The sequence below is a fragment of the Panicum virgatum genome, chromosome 2K, assembly GCF_016808335.1.
Source record: "Panicum virgatum strain AP13 chromosome 2K, P.virgatum_v5, whole genome shotgun sequence".
Lineage (NCBI taxonomy): Eukaryota > Viridiplantae > Streptophyta > Magnoliopsida > Poales > Poaceae > Panicum > Panicum virgatum.
In genome coordinates, this window is record NC_053137.1 from 14324005 (window position 1) to 14346564 (window position 22560).

Sequence of the window (22560 nt, forward strand, 5' to 3'; positions counted from 1 at the left end):
GTGCATGGCACTCTACCAATTCCTGAGGTGTTCCTTGGGGGCAATGGTTGAAATTCTACTTGAGCCAAGCCGAGCTCACCCTTGAGGTCTTCCTATCCTTCACTCCCTTTGGCGGTTCTGGTGGGCGAACCCCAATCAGCTGCTCAACCATATCTCTCCATCCGTCACTCTACATGATGCCAGTGACTGCATTTCCCTCCAGAGGTAGCCCAAGAATCATTGCCACATCTTGAAGAGTTAAGGAGACTTCACCGTAAGGCAAATGGAAGGTATGTGTTTCCGGCCTCCAACGGTCAACAAAAGCAGTCAGAAGCGGTGCATCCATCACTGGCAGACCAGCACACACAACTCGAGCTAGAGGCAGCAACCCAGCCCGGCGAAGGTACGGCGCGTACCGCTCGTCCCACCGGAGAGGCGAGTGAGTATGCGCACGTAGGGGCTGCAGCACCTGAAATGGGAACATACAAATAGGGTGTTAATATGTATATACGGGTTAATGTTGTATGCAATGTTTTGCAGAGAAGGAAAAAGCCGCTAAATTCCCTGGTTATTTCTGAGTCTTAGGGATTGGTTGATAAAAGAACTCTACTAACTGATAATTTGCAAAAGAACTCTACTAATAAGTTGATAAAGACCACTTACTTCCCCCTTGTCAGCTAGTACGTGAGCGCGGTGCTTGGAGTCATAGAAGGTCTCCAGAAGGGGGAACATTGGATGAGCCATCCTGCATAGACGAAACAAAGCATCATTAGTACCAACAATAATCATACAAATAATATTAAATTCAAGATACATGACTTTAGAAAAACATAATATGCACAATATAATGTACCTCTCGGCCTATTGTTTCTCTACCTCTCCGACTTAGGCTTTGGTCAGCTGTTCTTTTTCATTTTGATTTCTTTTTCTTCTTACATTTGCACTGAGAACAAAATCTATGGCACTTGGAGCAACGGTTTTGGCTCTTGTCGTCATCAAAGTCACTGGTTCCGTAGTCTGCACTAGCCCAACCTTGCGCCTCATCCATACCACCTTTGAGCCTTTTCTTTCGCCTCCTTCCTTTTTTAGGTTTCAATAGTGATGCATCCGGGACATACTCTACTCCCTTGTACTCCGGCCACTGAGACGGATCGAGGTAAGGCTCAAAACTGGGCTCCCATATTTTTATTGTGTTGGACCGAGCGTAGTACGGACTCAAATAAATGGGGCTTTTGAAACAAAGTCCGCGAGACCTACATGCCGTTATTAGGTGCGAGCATGGAAGGTGTAACAATTGTGGAGTCATGCAAGTGCACTCTCCAGATCTGAGGTCCACTTTGTAATGGCGTCCTCCATGACTCTCACCTCCTATATTTGTACCACCTGCTCCTCTAACACCATAAATCATTCTTTCTAGCTCGTATGCCGCTGCAAGTTGGTTCACCGATCTATTCTCGGCATCCCCAAGGTGTTCATGTGCTATTAGTCCCCACTGTTGACCCTTATCCAACAAACTCCGAGCTTTCCCCCATCTATCGACGAAGTACTCGTTCAACTTTTCGAAAGAGAACTCTACAATGCCAGCAACAGGTCTTGATCGAATACCTTTGAATATATGTTTACTGACTCAATGTTGTTTGTGGTCATGATACCGTACCGTTTCCCCCCTTCATCATAAGCAAGAGCCCATTTGTCCTTGTCCACCATTTCACCTTTCAACCACTCATTCGCCCTCTCATTCATATCCTTCTCTAAATCAGCAAGCTTTTCTTCTCAAAAGCTTTCGTCGTGCGCACTGAACACAACAACTTTAGTTTTCCAATTAGTTCTTTCTTTTTCTGACGCCTCCACATGTTTGTTGCAAAGTGTCGCATGCACCACCTATGTACAAGAGATGGAAATCCATCCATGTGCTCTTTAACGCAGTTTAGGAGACCATGGTGCCAATCAGATATGATACAAACTTGCCTGGAGGGACCCAACACATATCGCCGCACCAGCTTCATAAACCAAGACCAGCTGTCATTGTTTTTTCCTTCGGTCAAAGCAAATGCTAGAGGGACTAGTTGCCTATCAGGGTCCATGGCAACGGCCATCATTAGTGCCCCCTTGTATTTACCCGTCAGGAATGTGGCGTCCATGAGGATCACAGGTCGGCAATGCTGGAATGCTTCAGCACATTGGGAAAAACACTAGAACACCCTTTGTAAAACATGCTTGTACACTCCGTTGTGAGGGAGCATCATGTTTCCCGTGTACGTGAACCATCTGATGCCTGGATTGAAGAGGGACATGCCCGTCAAGACCCTGGGCACCCTGGCATATGACTCTAACCAATCTCCCCACAACAGAGCTATAGCATGTTGCTTTGCACGTCATGCTTTGGAGTACTTCACCTATTAAGAACTTAAGGCGAAAATAGACTCCATAAGCGAAGGAACTGAGGTGTCGCTGTCCTTCCGAACAATACCAAGGATCCGATGAGCGAGGTAACATGCAATGCACTGTGCATGAACTTGCTTCGGCTTCGACGATGCACATGTGTGAGGCTGTCTTACATTGGTAATCTTCCACTGACCAGTGCCCCTAACAATATGTGCCCAAACACCCCAAAGGCATCCTTGCTTGCAAAGCACATCGTAGCGTAGCCTCTTGTCCGAATGAACCACATTAAATGGTCGGTGGTGACGCACTGCATAGTCAGCCAAGAAAAACTGGAATTCTGGAAGGGAATTGAACTTCATGCCTTTCCGAATCTCCAGACTGTCACTATCAATTACACACTCACTTTCAAAAATAGTTGAGTCACAAATGGCTCTATCGATCCTGCTAAGATCCTTAGCATTTGATACATGGGCTAACTTCAGCATGCGCAACTCCTCGACGGTATAACTAAATCGTTGATCATTATTATTAACAGCCGTACCCATTGACCCATCCCTAGACTCATCATCTCCACCTCTTTCCTCATCAATTGTGTTGGTTCCATCGTCGACATCATTTTCCTGCTCTACTTGGGCCTCAACGCCATTGCCCTCCCGTTCTTCTTCCCCGGTGTCTTCATCATCGTTGTCTTGATCACTACTATCGTATTCACTATCCTCCGAACCTAAAGAAATATCATCATCTGCAGCATCTGTGTCTTCTTGTGCCTCGAATGTATCTGGTCCCAAATGATCGGAAGCGACTGTCATATCGTAATCCGAAGCATAAGTGGGATTTGGGACATCCTCTACAAAGGTTGACTCTTGAGTCATATTGTCAATACGAAATGGAATTTCATCTACTCTCCTAACTGGTTCTTCTAATCTTGTTCTACGAGTTATTTCAACAACCACCTCCAAACAAACCACATTTGCACGAGCTACTATATCCTTGTACTTTCTCTAATGCATCTCCGATTCCAATGTCAACAAAACATAATGTGCTCTAGCTTTACCACAATCAAATCTGTCCCTCAGAGTTATTTCATCAATTCCACAAGAATATTTTGAAACCACCCGGTCTACCAAATCCTTTAATAATGGAGGATTATCAAACAATTCGACATCCTCTATCATATTCTCAAACTCTCCATTTTTCGTAACCGTACCACCGTGAAAAATCCGAACTAATTTGTCCATCTACAACAAAAACAAATCTTTGTACCTTCATCACTTATACAAAAAAATCAACTACACAAAGAATTTTTCACGGTGCCTATTATTCATGAAAATAAAACCCATATTAACATCCCCACTACTCAATTCTAGAAAACATACTAATCGATGCATGCACGTACTACCTCACATCCAAATCACAAGCAGAGTACCATCTACGTATCATCTAAACCTCTAATCATGAGAACACTATCAACTACGGCACTATTTCTCAAATCAAGAACTAAATCCTAATCACTAAGAATCACTAATATCTACTAATGTACATGGTTAAAGGAGGAGAAAAGAGGGCCAATACCTTCGGGAAAGGGTGGGGAATGTTTCCCCCACTCCCCCCTCCCCCCCCCCCAACGCCGGATTTGGGGGGGTCTGGGGGGCGGCGGCCGGCGGCGACGCCCTTGGCGGCGGTCTGGTCAGGAGTGGAGCAGGGAAAGAAAAGGAGGGTGGGGGAGAAAGGGCTGCCGCGGGCCCAGATCATTAGCCTTGTCGCGCCAGCGCACTTGGCGCAACAGGCTCAGCCACGTCAGCGCCCCGTGGCGGGTCGCTGCCTCGCCGGGCCAGCGTGGCGAGCCTGTCGCTGTCAAAGGCTAGCTGTCGCGCCGGGGCAAGTGGCGCGACCAAATGGGCTATGGCATGAAAAAAAACTAATACGAATTAAAAATAAAATATTATTTAAAAAAGTTAAAAATAAAAAATTCCTCGATCCCCCCTCTGAAACACCATTTTTCTTTCTTATCCATAGATTGTACAAAGTGATTACCCGACGTTGATGGCCAGTAGCGGAACGAGGATTTCAGTTTTGGGTAGTCCTAACTAGTATATGTGTCCATATAGTCTTTATTTTGTGCTAAAGATTATTAAATTATTAATTAGTGAAAGAGAAAAATCTCAATATTTTACGGTAGTGCAAGGCATTTAGTGCTACCTAGCTGGGTCTGCCACTGTTGATGGCCCACACGATCACCACATGTGAATTGGATGTCAAATCACGTTAGGTGTACGAATTGAGTGTCAAATATCGAAATTTCTCACACAATAGTACTCAACCTGGGCTTGGTTCTTCCGCAGAAATTGGCGGAAGGTATGGTGCCTTTGTTCATTACAGTAGTTGAATTTTGATGGAAAAATAGTGAAGACAGGTGTCATACCTGTGCTTTTTTGTGTGTTTCAGATTTTGGAAGAAATGAAGCATCCTATTTATTTTTACTTAGTTATCTGGAACTATATCGCAAATTAGGTGCTGCATCCATTTAGCAGCATGTGCAGGGGTGAAAGACTTCGGGATGAAAACGAATTGAATACGGACGGATATCACCGATATCATATTTGTTTTCATATTTGTGTTCAAATACGGAGTCGAATACGGATAGTATTAATTTTTATCGGATAAGATTGTAATGGATATCGACATCATAAAAATGTAAATTTTGAGTATTCGGATATGAATCGGTTACGGATAGTGGATACTTGGAATCGGATACGGACGCATAAAAACACTTTCAGACCGGATCGAATTCAAATACTGTCAAAAAAATATCTGTACTATTTACATCCAGAGTGAAAGTGAAAGAGAGATTGGAAGAGCTGACCGTTGACTGCTGCCTGGACGCGGGAAGGGCCCGGGGAACGTTGGTTTGCGTAGCCGTGAAGCCATTTCTGATTTTCCCCACCCGACTCCGTCGTCTCTTCCGCCGCCGCCTCCCCCTCCCCGGCTACGGGTTCCCCTCCGAGGACGGGACACGCCGCCTCCCAGCCCCGCGCCGGCCGCCCCCGTTCTCCCGCCGCCCCGCCATGGCCGTCCCCAACCTCTTCCCCCCGTCCTCCTCTGGCTCGGCAGCAGGAGGAGGACAAGGCGTGGACGCGGAAGGCGCCGACGGGAAGGAGCTGGCCCTCCTTGTCAAGGTCCGTGTGATCTGCTCAGTCTCCGTCTTATTTTGCTGCTACGGTGCGAGGAACATTGTCAGGCTGTCCGTTAGAGTCTGGATCTGCGTGTGTGTGTTTTACCCAAGGAACATGGAAATGTTTTGGGCACGACTTTTTTTTAATACTGTTACAATAACACGATTTATTTAGTCAGAGAAGTGTATATGAATTATGAAGGCATGGAGCAATGATGAGTTGAACGGAGAGGTATTGGGGAATCTGAAGTTCCCAATTGTTGATATCCTCATTTTATCGAATATGCAGGAGAACTGCGTATCATTGCATTACGAGAAGGAGAGTTAAGCTAAAATACTTTACTTACACAGCACACACCCCACTTACACACACACACGCACGCACGCCGCACACACACATTGTTGGTCAAGGGTTCCGGAACAGCTCGCCTGTTTGCTCTCCTTTTGTGAACACAAGCAAAGAGATGAGGAGCCAAAACCTCTATGGAACACCCATTCAGCCATCTGTCCATCCAAAATTTTGTATTTGCTCCATTACCAACTTCTGATTGTATAGCAGTAGCAAATAGAGACTGAGCACAGTTATGTACTGGAACTGGGAGAGCACTCCACAGCTTCTCAGGTTCTATTTGCCTAGCCATAACCACGGTACTCGAAGTGCCCAGCCAAACTGTTGCAAGTCCAATATTCCAATACCTCCAAGCTCGTTCGGCCTACTGACCTTGGGCCATGCTATCAAGCAATGGTCACCATTAGCTTCTTTCCTACCCCGCACAGAAAATTTTGTCAGATCTTGTCAATGGCCTTTAAACACCAAGGGGGAAGATCCATGGCTGTAGCGACATAAATCAGCATCGCCGTGAGAACATGTTGAACTAGTGTGGCCCTTCCCGCATGGTTCAACAAGTCTGCTTTCCACCCTGGGAGCTGATCTGCAATTTTGTCAATAAGCGGTTGGAGTTGTGCAGAGTAGATAGAAGCCACATTCACTTTGCATCAAATCTGTCAATGCCAGCCCCTTTCAGACCCCGATCTTTTAAATCTGGCATTACCTTTGGATCTCTCTGTTGTGTTTCAGTAAACATTTATTAAATCGACTCGTGTTAATGCAAAATGGGCTACTATGTTGCATCTGCAAATTCCTTCTCTTCTAACATCACTAACCCTGAATGGAGCAGAGAACTTGGGAGAGAACTTGCTAGGACTACTAACTTCTAAAGGACTACTATGTGGGTCAAATGCATTATGTTTCCTACTTTCCAAATGGTTGTACCTTAAGGTTTAATAAAATCGACCATATTTGCATCGCCAAATTACTTCACCGCCCTCTTTTTATTAGCAAAGTTCCCCCATTCTTGATTTAGCTCTATCCAGAATACTCTTAATGGCTTCAAAATATATGCAGTTCTCTGCTGTAACAAATACCATCAAGAAATAGCATTATCTGGTTACATAACTTCTTTGATTTGAGATGGACACATGCCATCAAGAGGTTGAAAAGGAGTCATCTTCAATGAAGTGTGCAATGAATGCCATCAGCTCAGGACGTACATGAATGTCACCTCAAAAATCTCTAAGCATTGGTTTGCCCCTGTAGTTTACCCATGTGTTTGAGGATAATATGCACCATCAAATCTCTGCTTAAAGTCCAAATTAAATTTCGAATAACTCTTGTCACATGGTACATGTAATTATTCTATCCCTACCAGTGATAATCACCCCTGGCAGGCCATGGAACTTCTAGATGTTTTTATAGATGCTACAACCACGGAACCACCAATATGACGACTATCCCTTCTGACTTGAGGTAATCCCTCAAGGCCATATATGGAACTGCGAGCAGCTCTAGAAGTCCTAGGTAGGGTACGGTTTTTGGTTTCTTCCTTTGACATACTACATATATTTTTAATACATACCTGGCCAATAAAATAAGAGTTTAGTCTTTGGCATTGAGCCCTTTCTACTGAATGTTCCCCAAGAGCTGAATAATAGAAAGACATAATCAGTTGTCCTTGAGTTCATAGCTGTTGCCCCACATATAGTCTTGCCTTATACAATATCCTCTCCATGCAGTGTGTACTTATGAGCTGAAAATTTCTCCTCTTCAAGCTGAGATAAGTTGTAAATTGAATCACTGCCTAGTATAACCTCATATGCTACACATAACAATTTGAATCCGATGTAAACGTTTCCTCTTGCAAAGTACATTAGTGTACTTTACAAACAACATCACTCCATAGCACTTTACCATTTGCAACTGAAAGTTTAGCTGGTGTATGATGAAGAATTTAATTCTTTGCCTTCGCAGCTACTGATGCATCAAAACTAGCTGTAATTGGTTCCCTTACGCAGTATATTAGTGCTCTTTACAAATAGCTTCACTTTGTTTGTTACTGACCACTGTGCTGGAGTATTGATTTCGGTGCTCATTGCCTTTGAAGATAAAGATTGATCAAACCAGATATACTTCCAAGTTTCACTATCAACTAGGGCTGCTCCTGTACATTATCAATATCTAGATTCTTGATTCTTTTGTAATGTTCAGTAATAAAATAAAATGGATCTGCTTAGTGAACTTGCGTACTCTTGTTGTGCGCAGGTGTCCATGGCTCATGGCATTTGAAGCATTTCCTATTTCTTTCCCAGGATTGCAGCAGTGTTAACATCACTTCCGTGCACTGAATTTGCATTATTTTGCATTTTTGGAGCATAAGAATGATTTCTAGAACTGTGGCCCTGATAATTTTGAATCTGTACCCATTGCCATATCTTCTGTAATAACTATGTGCACAATTCCTTGCGTGAACAAAATGCTTGTACTAGTACCCTGAGTTCATGAGGTTTCATATTTTTCAGAGGGCTATTGATGTAGTCTTTGAGATCAGATATAAAATATACAGGGAAAATAATCTTGAAGCATTGTTGGGTTGTTTGTTTTTATCAAAGCCATAAGCTTTTCGAACCTTTCAACGTAAGCTTCAGTTATTTTCTGTCTCATTTACTTGATGGATTCAAATATTCAATAGTGACTGTTGCTCTCAGGAGCACTCTCCACGCATCCTTTAGTGTCATTAGAGATTTGAGTGCGTGTGCACGCTGTTACACCGTGGCCAGTGATCTGCTCTTCCTGAAAGGAAACTTTCCCCAGTTCCAGCCAGGTCAAAACATTTTTGAGCTTGTTTATCCAACCTTTTGGATTTTTGCCATCAGAGTTTGGAAAATCCAATACCCACTGAAATGGGTCTAATCTGCGATGCAGCCACATACTAAGGACCTATGAGAAGCCATCAGAAGGCCCAGCAGTATAGACTGGTTGTAAAGGTGTGAGCCCATGAATGTTTGTGCAACAGCCAACAGATTTTGTGATGTGTTCTGATTGTTGGAATCATTGTGCATGCAGAAGAGCCACTAGTAACTAGTAATTTATTTGTAATTATATCAGCAAATCCTGTTCTGCCTCCTTATTCACTCTCCTATCCCCTTAGGCATCTTCATCATCATCACCTCTGCTAGTCAGATCAGAGGAAGAATGGTCCTTCCCCAACCTTTTCACCAGACTAAATCAGAAAAATATGTTTGCGGCATTCATTTTAGCTTATTCTGTTACTGTTTGGAGATTATACTATTTCAAAATTTCATATCTTGTGAATGCTTTTGTGAATGCCTATTAAATGCTGTTGTGTGCCTTTTCTTCAGCCTTGGACCGCTGGGTGCATTTTTAATTCTTTTTTATTTTTATTTCTTATTGGTTGTTAAACTACCTAAAATAGTCTTGTTTATTGCATTTATAGTTGTTTTATGCATGAAGAAACTGTGCATATAAGAATGGATTATGGGTCAGTAGTTCATATTGCAGCCTCTCCCTAATTCCTTCGATTTCGTAATTAATTGTTTAACTATACTGGATTCTGGAGCTATATGGCAGTACATAAGCATCATATTAATTTTCCAAGGCTTATGAAGAGCCAATTCTTTTACCATGTGTAACGAACATGGCACCTTTTATGCCATTTCGAGTGATTTTGGTGATTGAATGACAACACAACACTTGGACTAATATAATTGTTAAGATGACCATTCTCAGGCTTTTAGGTTCAAGTGATGACAAAGAGAAAGAGAAGATAGGCGTAGTAAGGCCCGAAGGGCTGCCCCTATGGGGGTTCCGCTGGAAGATAGGCGTAGTAAAGCACCTTCGGTCGGTTGCACCGGAAGAACCGACGCATGAGGCATCGGTGCATCCGATGGTTGTCGGAAGAACCGACGCCATGACAGAAGGGAATTGAAGCCAAGTCAGCTTATGGCCACCGGATGAACCGACGGGTCAAAAAGGGGCATCGGTGCATTAGGCGTCCTATGTTCCAGAGACGATGTCAAGAGCTCAGGAGAAGTTTCTTCAGCACCGGTTCAACCGACGGTGCATCGGAGTATTGCGTCGGTGCAATGACGTCAGCGCCCAGGAGAAGTTTCTTCAGCACTGGTTCAATCGACGGTGCATCGGAGTATTGCGTCGGTGCAATGACGTCAGCGCCCAGGAGAAAATTCTTAAGCACCGGATGAACCGGTGATGCATCGGTACAAAGCATCGGTTCAACCGGTGAGATTGCAAGGCTTCGAGCCTTTGTGCTGTGGTTCATTAGCGAATCAAAACAAGAGCTTGGTGCACCGGCACCTTGGAGCGTGAAGCTCGCCGGCAACGTCATCGACCCTCCGACTTGGTGTGGAGCGGCGACGACATCTTTGTGCGGGGGACGTGGAGACCCCCATCCTTTGTGGAGAAGCTCCTTAGTGGAACCCGGGGCCAAGGTGGCCGTGATTGTGTTCACGGAAGAGACTTGGTGGCCGAGTAGCAATACTCTTAGTGAGTGCTACAACAACGTGGATGTAGGTGTGCCTTTGTGGCTAACCGAACCACGGGATAAACACCCGCATCAAGAGTTTGCTATCTCCTATCCCGCTCTTTAAGCTTCCGCATTACATACTAGCATTTTGTGTGCCTTTACTTTCATAGAATAGTTTCTTGATAGAAAAGGCTATAGGTTGCTAAACTCTTTTGGGATAGGGGTTTTCACACTAGAACAACCTAGTTGCACATCTAGATAGCATATTTTAGTTTATGTTTTGTGCAAACTAGTTGGAGCCATAGGTCTAAGTTTTTAGAGTGCCTAATTCACCCCCTCCCCCTCTTAGGCTAGAGCACCCGATCACCTTTCACCATGTTTACAAAATGTTGATGGGTTACTCCTATTCTAACATGTGTTATTTTTGTTTCATCAGGATGATGACATGCAGCGCTCATCATTTACCTCTTCCAGCAGTATGGTATGATATAATTTTCCTTTATCCTAATTAATATGAACATGGCATCGTGGTTTATTGCCTTTTTGGTGTTCGGCAGGGGCTTATCAGTGGTATAAGAAATGAGGACAGCCATTTCAACGTCAACTATGAAGCTAGTGATTTACGGAATAGGCTTCCTCAGGTTGCACCTGTGGTGAGAACTGAGAAACTCAAGTAGTTTTTTCCCTTGATCCTATCCTCTGGTTTTCCTATTTACCTTTCTGATGATGTTTTGTATTGGCAATGCTTGACAGGTGCTGGCCAATGTTCAAGTAAATAATTCTGTTGTGAACAGGAAGAAGGTAATTTAGACCTTCACTTTTTACCCGAATACCCCTTTGGCTACCATTCAAATGGATTGAGTTCATCAAAATGTGTTCATATCTTGGTCATCAAATTGTATTCATGCATTTTTTTTTTTGAGTCAGGGTTTACTTAGTTCCTTCTACACTATTGCGGAGAAGCTGCTTGTGTTCTGTGGCAGTCTCGTCATTTTGTCATTGTCATACCCCCTTGCTGCAAATGCAAAAGAGACCTTTGAGGATCATGGGATGCAAGGCATTATCATAGGAAGCGTCATTTCATTCTTCGTCAGCTGCCTTCTAACAGCTCTTGCCTCATACTTGAAGGACAGCGAGTCCATTGAGGGCATTGGATTCCACGTCTTCAAATATCTGGTGCTTCTTGTCTTCCTATTCCTTTGCGCAGGATTATGTGTGATACTGCGGTTTTGCGCACATACCCCCAAAGCAGTTCTTTGGTCCCTTGGCACTGTAGGGTACATCATTATTTTGTCCATTTGGGTTTGGGTGTTCTACGTACAGGTGCCACAGGTACTGTGACCTTGTTCATAATCTGATGAATTACATGAAAACAAATGCACCGATGACACTTTGTGTTTCCTCATTCTTCAGATTCAGGAAGAAATGAAGAAATTTTATGAGACAGAAAATATGATGCCATTTGAGGGGTCTGACTCTGTGCCTGCATCGGCTGCTCCAGGCCATCGACCACCGATTTAGACAAGGTAAGCATACGATTTCACTATATCCCTCTATTTTCACAATGTGTGATGCATTGATGCAGCTGGTTTATGATGGATGTGTTAAGAGCGTGGTTGGTCGTTTTCTCTTGGTGCAGAACAATTCATATGCTGTGGGAATGTTTCATCTGTAAAGAACGTCTGTACATTGGAAGTGAGATACACAGGCCGATCTACACAGCAGGTCGAGGAAACATAAGACCAATGAACTAAGACCATTCTTGACTGGGATCGAGGACCAATCTACTGTAGTCACTAATGATGGCTACGCCGTGTATGTATTATGATTTATGCAGTGAGCTACGACAGAAGAGCAAAATGTCAATAGGGATGTGGTGAGGTATCGTATGCAAACAAGTGATACAAGATCTCCCGGTACACTTGAAACTTGCTGAACGATGTGACGTGACTATGTATGATCGGGACCTTTTTTTTGAGAGAGAGGGTACAAAGAGGATATGGACCCATGCACACCACACTCTACTCACACCACATGCATACACGCGCGTCCTCACACACACTAGAAGAGGATTGGGAAGCTTCAGGTTTCTAGTGGGAATGATGAACAGTATATGAAACAACTGATTGCCCAATTCTCAATGTTTTTTAATATTTTGAATATTTTGTCTACTTCTCCACAACTGAGATCTCGTTGTTTGTTTTCACCATATATATACTTTCTTAACAGTGCTTGTTTCAACTAAATTTTAGTGTGAATCATATTTTTAACGTCGTTGTCCTTCAAACACGTGTGTGCCGCACGTGCACCCTACTAGTATGTTAAGTCATTCTTGAAGAATTTTTATTAAAGCAAGCAACAACAAAAGAATTGATAGTTTGTACAATTTTTGAATAAGATGAGTAGTCAAATTTGGGGTTAAAAAAGTCAAACGAATTAAACTTTGAAACGAAGGAGTAATCTGCATATGCAAAAAAAATCCCCGTGTTAGCAAAATTTTCAGTGGGCTTCACTTGGCTCAGGCCGCACGCAGGAATAAGCCTCAAAATGAATATTGGAACTCATGAATCCAACATAAAGGCCCATTTGGAGTTCATTAATGATACTGTAGAATTCCTGCATTCTAAATTGGTCATATGAAGCGGCCAATGATAGGAAACAATTGAGATCTCGCACTCGACCTCAATTCAACCCATCACACATGGCCACCGCCCCAGAACGGGCCAGGTTAGGCGAGAGGTGAGGAGGGGGGAGGGCTGGCAGCGAGATCGGTACAACCGAGGTGGTGGTTAGGGTTTCAAGTTTTCGGGTGTGGGGCCTTCCATGGCCGGTGGCTATAGAAGGGAAGGTCGGGGGTTGCTAGCCAGGTGGGGCTGGACCCTTGGTGGGTGATGGCCAATAGCAGGGGCAAGAAGAAGGCAGGGGTGTATAAGGCTGGCGGAGCAGCGGTCGGTGGGTGGACGGTGCCGCCAGCCAGAGCTGTGGATGAGGGCTGTCGACAAGGGGGTGGCGTCGGGAGGAAGAAAATGAGGAGCAGCACTGCGTGGGCCAGCCCAAGCGGGGAGGCTTCTGTGATTAATTAGATCCCAGTTACATATTGCGAACAGCTTCCGCAAATGATTGCTCGTGTTTTATAGCTAAATGGAAAAATAAATTCTGGATGAAATAGCAGCGTAATCTTGTTAATTTCCCACTCAGGTGGCCTCTTATCGTTAATCCCCCTCTCCCCCAAATATGTGGTAATTGAACAAATGAAGCCTCATGGTTTGAAAATTCATCAAAACTCACTCAAAATTCTGGAATTTGGATTAATTTGTCACGAATGTAATTTCCAAATTTCAACGCAATTCAAAAAAAATTAGAAAGAATGAAATCAAAGTTCCTTAAAACATCCAAGTAATGTAGTACTGTATTTTACCAAAGCTGTTTGAGAAACTGAATTCATATTATGTTTTAAAGAATATACGATTCAAAAAAAAAGTTACAAGAATATAGAATGCTTAATGGGCCAGCCCAAATGCTCTGCCCCCGAAGGAAAATGTCAGTCTTATCACCTGAGCTTTGGGCCGAGTTCGTGTTTCTCCCTAGACAATGAAACCGTCCGAATCAACTTCTTAGACTCACATACCGGACACGTGGCCTCCCTAGCTATATTATTTCAATGGTTTTTCTCTTTTTCTTTTGTACTTATTTTGGCTGAATCTTTAAAAATCATAGTAAATAACAAAAAGCCATAAAATAGAAAATCTAATTTTGTTGGACTCCCGATAAGTTGATCTATTTAGTGAACATATGATATGATATAATTTAGTAATAAATTTAGATATATATATATATATGTAATTAATTCATAGATAGAGTTTTCGTTGTTCAGTTATGGTGAAATTTTTATAGCGGGCTAATTATTGTATGCTTTAACTGTAGTAAAAATTTTATGCTCATAAGTTCATTGGAGCATGTATGCGGGAGGCCAGGGGTTAGCTGGTGGGGCTGTGGGAATATGGTGCAGATGTCTGACAGCCATGTATAGGTCGTGCCGTCGCGGGGCACTCGGATGGCTGCTGCGTAGAGAGATGCGGAGAGCGAGAGAGAGAGAGAGATTGAGAAAGGACAGATGACTAGATGAGAGATGGAAAAAAAATTTGTTTTGTGTTTAGATGGTGAGAAAAGAGGACTCGGGACTACCCATTTACAAAGATAAGGTTTCAGTCTGTGGGACGTGAGGAGCTACGAGATTTTGGGCTGACTAGGATGAAATTGCAAGCACAATGCAGATTTCGTGTAAGGTTTTTTCAATATTGGGTTTTCAGGTAATTTGGGTACCGAGATTCAAAACCCAAATTACCCACAATAATTTCTGGTTTCCAAACTTGCTATACCCGATATAGCTTTGGTTCTTTGGGTTTTGGTTTTTCAGGTTCGGGTTCGAATTTTTCGGATTCGCGATTCAAGTTTTGGGTTTTGTGCCCACCCCTAGTCCATCATCTACGCCCGTGACCACTGCAACGGCCTCCTCCAGCTCGATCACTCCGTGTTCGTAGTTAACCCTGCCTACTCAACAATGGGCGCTCCTCCCCACCCCCACCCCGCGCGCTCGGATGTCACACTCCAAAATATTTAATTTTGGAATGTGAATATGTTTTAGACTATTATTGGCCATCATTAGGTTTTACATAAAATTTTCCAGATTTTTTTGGCAATTATTCTTATTTTTCTAGAGCTAAATCTACTTATTTGAATGGCTCTAAAATCTTTTTCATGAGCTTGAAGTATTTTATTTGGACTCTTGTGTCCCAAACTATCTTCAATACATTTTTTCATGAATTTTCGGATTGTCAAGATACATTTTTATTGTTTAAAATATTTATCTAGACTTTTCTAGATTATTTTAAGCTTGAAAATATATTCTTGACAAGAGAAATCTATTTTCTTTTCTTTCCAGGTTGGATTCAACTTGTTTGTGGTCCAAAATCTAACTTAAATCCTAAAATCATGCCACGTGCAAGCTTGAGATGGGCCACTGCCCTAATCAAGTCGTAGTTGGATCGAGCCATCGGCCTTCCCATTTTCGCATCCACCAACCTTAGTGTCCCTATTGTGTTTCCCATTCTAATTTTTGTCCTTGATCAAAGAACACTCAAAACGGAGTCATGTCTCGATTTCACATTTTTTGGCGAGGCTTCGCTGTCTACACTATCTCTTCGGACGATCAACACTGTTGCTCTATAATCCAAGACTCAACCCAATTGCCATAAGCAGCCCAGCCTTTTAACAACATCTTTACCCTTCTTTCCGTGACCCGAATTTTGTCCATCGGCATCAATCAATCTCGGCCCAACCGAGATCCCTTCGTTTCCCTATCCCTTTCTTCTCTCTGCGACTTATTTGTTTCTCTGCTGGTCGTTGGCCCGCGCTAGTCTACTTCTCCTTCCCTTTTTTCTTCTTCTTCCATAACCAACACGATGTTTCCACCTAGTGGGATGAAGCTGTTTTGGCAAAAATTGCAAACCCAAAACAACCCATTCGCCAACCTTTTTTCCTCCTTTCTTTCTTTTCTGTCAGCTCATTTTGGTGTTCGGCCCAAGACGGAACCTACTTCGGTCCACACGAACCTGCCTCAGTCTAACCCATTCAGCCCGGTCTACTGAACCGACCTTCCCCTTTCTGTTTTCTCTGTTTTCTCTCCGCAGGCTGAACTCCTTTCCTTGGTACCTCAGCTGGCCCTTCCTTTCTGGCCTGACCCAAACCGCACGGCCTCTTTGTCACATCCTGCTTTTCGCCACTAAATAAAAACTTATTTTATTTCACAATCGTCTAATTAATTTAACTACAACAAACAACAATATGATTTTACATGCATGACATTAGTAAAACACGTGACTAGACAAATCATTTTCTTTGCTCTCGCTTACAAGTGTACTCTCTCCCACTAGCCAATAAGCTAATTTATTCTCTTTCCTGAGCACTCTCGTAGCCCAAGTCCTAATACAAACACTTACATAAGGGCCCCTTTCCTTTTTTAAATTTCTGCACGTGCAGCCTCAAAAGCAAACCAACCCACGTGCTTCCCTCCAAGTAAAGCTGTCTTCTTCCTCTCTCTCCAGAAGCAATGCACGCATGGCCCTTTCCAGTAGCTAAAGCACACCATGCGGGAAGCAAGCTTGCCAAGTCTCTTACCATGGACGCCTCTCGACCTCGCCGTACGTCGCCATAACTCTCAGTCCACGGGTAGTAGCACCTACTCATCATCACTCGCATCACGACGGCGAGGCCAACCACCTCAGCTGCTGTGCCCGTCGAGTTGTTGCCGTCTGTCGACACGCCTCGTCGAGCAAGTTGACCTGTCCAGAGAAACGTCACACTGCTGGACTTGGACACCACGCCGCCGGACTAAGAAGACATGAAACGACACCATAATGCGGTGAGCAGCAACTCCGGCAAGCTCGCGTGCGCGCGTCCGATTCGAGGACCAGACACTCGCCGCAATCAATGCTTGAAGGGTGCCTCACCACGGGTCGTGTCGTCCTGCCGAGCGTCGGAAGCCGTGGATGCGCTGTGCGGTGGTCGTCGAGCACAGTACACCGTCGAGTTTTTCTCCCGTGTGAACCGACTTTGACAGCCTATAAATCGAGCTGAGCCTCGTTGTTGCGCCCCGCACAACTCCCAGCCACTGCCGTTGCAGCACACAGCCGAGCCGACCCTTTTCTTCTTCCTCCAGCTGAGGTACAGAGCCCCGTCGATCTCCCTATCGAAAGCCGCTCCCGTTGAATCGGTCCGCAGGTGAGCAAGCCGAGACCTCCAGCTACCTCTCAACACCACCCTCTTGGCTTCTCCCTCCCTCCGCCGTGCTCGTCCCCAAGCTCCAGTCACCCACGGCCATGGCGCCCGAGTAGTACCCCTTCCCCGCGCTCCTCCTCAAAATCTTCCACCCGAGAGAGATGCGCCGTGGCCTGAGGATCATTTTCCCCCACTCCATGACCTCTCCCTCACCCTCTCGAGGAACGGATTTGAGCCCTCGAGCTCTGCCAGGGCAGCTGCCAGGGAGAGGCACGAGCTCTCTGCCCCCGACCTCCTTGTATTGTGTTCCAAACAGAGGCCACCTCCGACGATTAAAGAATAAGGCCCAAGCTCTCTCACGTTAAGACCCAACAAATACCAATTCCAAGCCCACACCACGCTTGCACGAAGCCTAAACATGCCCAAAACGCCAGCAGCCCACGTGACCCAGTCAGCCACCGATTGCTAATTATTTTCGTAATTAATTTAATCATCAAACTTGTAAAATCAATTACTCCCACATAGTAACTCCGTTTAATCCGATTCTTTTTCCTAAATTCATCTAAAATCAAACTCTATTTAATACAACTATATTTGTGTATTGTATTGATGAATGTTGCCTTGTATGTATGTTTGTTTACACGTGACGTCGAAATAGAACCGATTCCGGAGGAGAATCCGGAGGAACCAGGAGACAAGGAAGCTGACGTCGCCGACGCGTACGTGAGCGAAGGCAAGTCTCATCGATCCCTTACGTTGACCATGATTGATCCTAAGTAAGGTTAAATATAAAATTTGCTAGACTTAGAAATTGTATGAGATGATACACTGAGGGTATGAGAGAAACCATTGATTGAAGCCATGTTGCATATTGATTTACTGTCAGACTTAATATTATCAGACCTTGTTAATTGATGAAACTGGAATAGAAATGAGACCAGGGTAGTGTGGAATGTGTTGGTGCATGTGCTACCGTGGTGGTAGACTTGCAACCGAGCTCTGTCGTGGTGACATCTCGGGTTTGGTTGGTTATGGTTGTTGGCTGCCCTGATGAGCCTTAAGGACCGAGTGTTATGGTGCCATCTCACCTAACCTACCATCAGTACGACCACATGAGCTTGTATGGGTAAGCCTTAGTCTAATCCCACTGGCTAACCTGATAGTCGTCCGAGGTGGATATGTTTTGGGGTGAGACCTGGATTGGTTCCGACCCGGGGGTTTGTGGACGACTAGTCAGGGTTGAGCCACGGCTGGGTGTCGGCTATGACGGAGCCGTCTCTGGACGGTGAAGTGCGTTTGGGTAAAGCATACAACCTCTGCAGAGTGTACAATCCATTCGAATGGTCCGTGTCCTCGGTTTGGACAGGTTACGGTGTGGACATCTCAACTAGTTGAGCCACCTAGCCTATGAGATGGATGACTGTTTGGGTTACCTTTAATACCACATTTGTTATATATTCTAGTTGATTAATGGACCTTTGAATATTAATCCGTAACTCCCTCCCCGTAAGGGTGATGTGAGACTTGCTGAGTACTTTCGTACTCAACCCTTGTTGATTATTTTTTTCAGAGGATCCTGACTTTGTGCCTGAAGATTACGAGTAGATCGTGTCTGCACCCAAGCTGATCGAGTGGAGCCGTGATGAACGAAGAGCTAGTCTTGCATGTCGTTATGTTAATCGTTATCCTATGGTTATTTGCGGTAGCTTGGTGTTGTCACTTTACTCCTCGTGTACGTGTTGAATAAAGCTCTGTATGACTTTGGACTCCACTTGATGTAACATGTATTGTAACAGAGACTTGCTTCGGTTATTAATGCATGGTTTAGCCTCGATCTTTAGGTCGGGGCGCTTCACTCTCCCTTGCCACTTTTCTTTATGACATTGCTTCTCCACTTGTAATCTTCTTCTTCTTCCCTTCTTTCCTTTTTGTTCAGGGCCCAACCCGTGTAGTGCACTCCAACATGGTCACCCTTGCGGCATTGGCCAAGGCGGCCCTTCTTATCCTGATTCCTCCTCTGCACCTGACAGGGCCTGGCCTGCCATGACATCACCACTTGAGCCCGGGAACTGCACGCCGCCTTTCTTGTGGTGCAGTATGTATGCACTTCTACAAAAATAATTTGTAGCAATGCCTTATTTTTTCTAAGGTCGGATCAAAAATTAACCCACTTCTAGAAATGGAGCGGAGCTACTGTAATATCCCAGATTTTTTCCCTCAATGTTAGAAAGTCAAAAAAGTAAATTTTAAAACTTTTTGTTGAATTCTCCCCTTCTAAAAATTCCTAGTGATTAAAAATTAAGAATTAAATTAAGGCAATTAAATGTTAGTGTGAATATATTTGGAGTTATTTGAATTTAATTGGATCTACCTTGTTCATTGGAATTTGATTTGTATTTATTTTTATTGCTTGAAATTATGTAGAAACTAAATTTGAAGTGTGCCCTTCAAATTTAATTTCAAATGCAAATTAACATCACCCGCTAGCGAACCCGCCCTGATCCAAGCCCAAGACCTAACGTAGCCCTAACTCCAGCCCAGCCCAAAAAATCCCCGGCCTGCTATCCACCCACGGCCACATGGGCCTGCCCATGCGGCCCGCATCACCATCCCAGCCCAGTTCCGCGCCTCTACCCGGCCTACCTCCTCTCCCTGCCGCTGACTGGCTGGACCTACGAGGAAGCTTTCCCCTTCCTCCAACCACTCCGCCTCGCCCCGCCTCTCTGCACCGTCGCACTACACTGACCGTCCCGCTCCATGACCAGAGGCCCCAACGGCTGCACTTGCCCTCCTCGCGTCACCCTTCACCGCCGCGCTCGGTCTGCAAGCTTGTGTAGCAAGACAAGCTTAATGGAACGCCTAACGTACAACACACTGGTTCAGTGGATCTTTCATTTTCCATGCTCTAGAAAGACAAATAAAAGTACTCATTTATGCACCAAACTTCTGCAGCCATACAAGAGATATATGGTCTGTTTAGATGGAATCTTTCTAATTTGAAGTAGTAAATAAAGTCTATTTACAAAACTTTTTGCATAGATGAGTTGTAAATCGCGAGACGAATCTAATGATTCTAATTAATCCATAATTAATCAATAATTAGCGGATGGTTACTATAGCACCACTGTTGCAAACATGGATTAAGTATGCTCATTAGATTCGTCTTGCGATTTACAGCTCATCTATGCAAAAAGTTTTGTAAATAGATTTCATTTAGTACTCCATACATGTGTCGAAATATTCGATGTGACGACTTTTTTGCGTTTACGGGGTTTATGGGGTGGGAACTAAACAGAGCCATATCCATATAGGCGTACTCCCTATTTAAGAATTGTTTATAAGGACTAGAACTAACAAGCAATGGACTGTGCTACCTATGTGTACATTGTTAGTTGACCCTTTCGTGGGCCATCTTTTTTTGTTGCAATAACATTATAGACAACAGCCTTGAGGAATTGGACACACCAGGAAACTAAGAACCACATGTGGGTGTCAAAGCAAATTGATTTCGGAATGGAGACCTGCACTTAATGAGAGCAAAATTCACCACTGCATAACCAAAACAGACGCGCTAGCGACCTGGAGAACACACTTCAACAAAAAACCATTTTTAGGGACGGGTAAAATGACATATGTAGGGGCGGACGCCGCACCCATCTCTGCTTTGCGCATCTAAAAATAATTGTGAGGTGAGGGGGCAGGTGAGGGGGTGACCCGCCTCTGCAAATGGGTTCCCGCCCGCAAAAAAATCACAAATAAGGGGCATGGGGAATTGGATAATTTTATAATTAATCGTCCAGATGGTCCGGTGCACCCTCTTGAATGTTGATCCGGTGGTCCAGATTGAATACGATTTGCACGAATGGGTTGGTTTGTACCTGATAGAATGTGGAATGAGGTGATGGAATGAAAGGGATTGGGAAGTAGGCAAAGCTAAAGGGAGGATTGTGGGTCCAGAAAGAAATATGCAGCAGTGCGGTGAAGTCAATCGCAGCTCATTAATCTGCAAAAGGGGAGTCAAGATAAATAGTAGTTGCCCTGAAACCAACAACTATCATTGTTTTAGGGTTTCCCCATCATGCAAAGCTGACTTCAATGCCAGTCGCCTTCCATCCTTAATGTTTTGGGATTGGCCTATCAATGAATCAGAATGGGCCGAGGCGTGTTTCTCCTCAGGCCCGTGCCCAGGGGGCGTGCGGCTGCACAGGGCCCCCATTTTTTTGGGGCTCCAGAATTTGTAGCAGCCCATTAACTCCTTACATTCTTCCCTTGGCCGGTCCTAATGCAAATGGTGAAACAGACGCATACCACGCCCCTGTCCTGCACAAAACAAAAAAGGCCCACAACACTGAGTAGTTCTGACCCCCGCCGCCCGCCAGTTTAGTTGTCGTGCCGTCTTCCTCTAATTCTGTGCCGATTCATCTTCAGTTCTTGTTTTTCACGAGTCACGACACCAAGGGCCGAGCTGTCGAGGCAGATGCCAGACGGCAGGGCAGGCAACACCGTGTCACCGCCGAGGCCATGATCGCGAGTTCGCGACGGCGACGCGGTGTAGCAGCCGGCCGGTGGCCCCCAGGGCAGGCGGAGAATTCAGCAACGACAGGTTGGCAATTTCAACTCTTCACGCAATTGACTGGCTTAAAGAGAAGGTAAATAGATATTTCTTTTAATTCCCCAACTATATTGATATACATATATACTTGTATTCTTTGAGTCTTTAATGGATTAATTATAATTTTGTTCTTTCATCTTTTATGTTAGAAAACGATCGATTGAAGCCATATTTTTTGCAAATCGATCTAGAAAATATGATTCTGGCAGTCAAAAATATAAAGATGGCTACTCTAGTAGACATCACTTCATAATTTCGCAAAGGGCCCTGATTTATGCCGGCACGGCCCTGTTTCTCCTGTCTATGTATCAGACATTAAACTCGTATGGCCCTGTTCTCTCTGATGCGGACATGGTTATTGTTTTAAAATTCTCATATCAATCTCATTTTCTACTCTAGATCCATTGTACCGAGTTCACATTGTCTGCATTAATCAGTAACAACTGCATTTCATCCATTCATAGCTAGGACGATCAACAAACAATTAGGACATCAGGAACTTGCGTGAGCATCACTTGAACAGACATACGATGCATTATTACAATCCCATGTGAAAAATGAAGCGATGGCGAAGCGCTCGTGGGTGAGAATGATGAGGTTGCGCCAGCGGTCAAAGCGCGACGAGAGAGTGTCTAGGACGATGGGCACAAGTGCCCAGATGTTCTGGATGTGCCGGCTTGCGTGTGCAGATTGACAACGACGACGGCTTTGTAGATGGTGGCGTCGTGGTCCTGGTCGGCGCCACGAGTGTCGGTCTTGACAGGCGAGTTGGCCCGAAGGTGGGCCTCGCCACCTGG

At 44.4% G+C, this 22560-nt stretch overlaps 1 protein-coding gene and 1 long non-coding RNA gene across 3 annotated transcripts; both read left to right on the forward strand.

The window, feature by feature from the left end:
* Positions 1-5273: 5273 nt before the first annotated feature.
* Positions 5274-12585, forward strand: LOC120668077. 2 transcript variants are annotated; one of them, XM_039948030.1, is made up of 8 exons: positions 5279-5540; positions 8136-8195; positions 10811-10855; positions 10932-11027; positions 11128-11175; positions 11302-11706; positions 11788-11900; positions 12014-12585. In XM_039948030.1, exons 3-7 carry the CDS (start codon positions 10820-10822, stop codon positions 11893-11895), a joined length of 693 nt encoding a protein of 230 aa, XP_039803964.1. In that variant the 5' UTR covers positions 5279-5540; positions 8136-8195; positions 10811-10819; the 3' UTR covers positions 11896-11900; positions 12014-12585. The 2 variants fall into 2 exon arrangements, with proteins under 2 accessions (XP_039803960.1, XP_039803964.1); XM_039948026.1 differs by lacking the exon at positions 8136-8195 and having other exon boundaries at positions 5274-5540.
* A 4433-nt stretch (positions 12586-17018) lies between these two features.
* Positions 17019-19006, forward strand: LOC120668093. Its single transcript, XR_005672232.1, has 2 exons — positions 17019-17154; positions 17810-19006. It is a non-coding gene; the product is annotated as an uncharacterized LOC120668093 (long non-coding RNA).
* The last annotated feature ends 3554 nt before the right edge of the window (positions 19007-22560 follow it).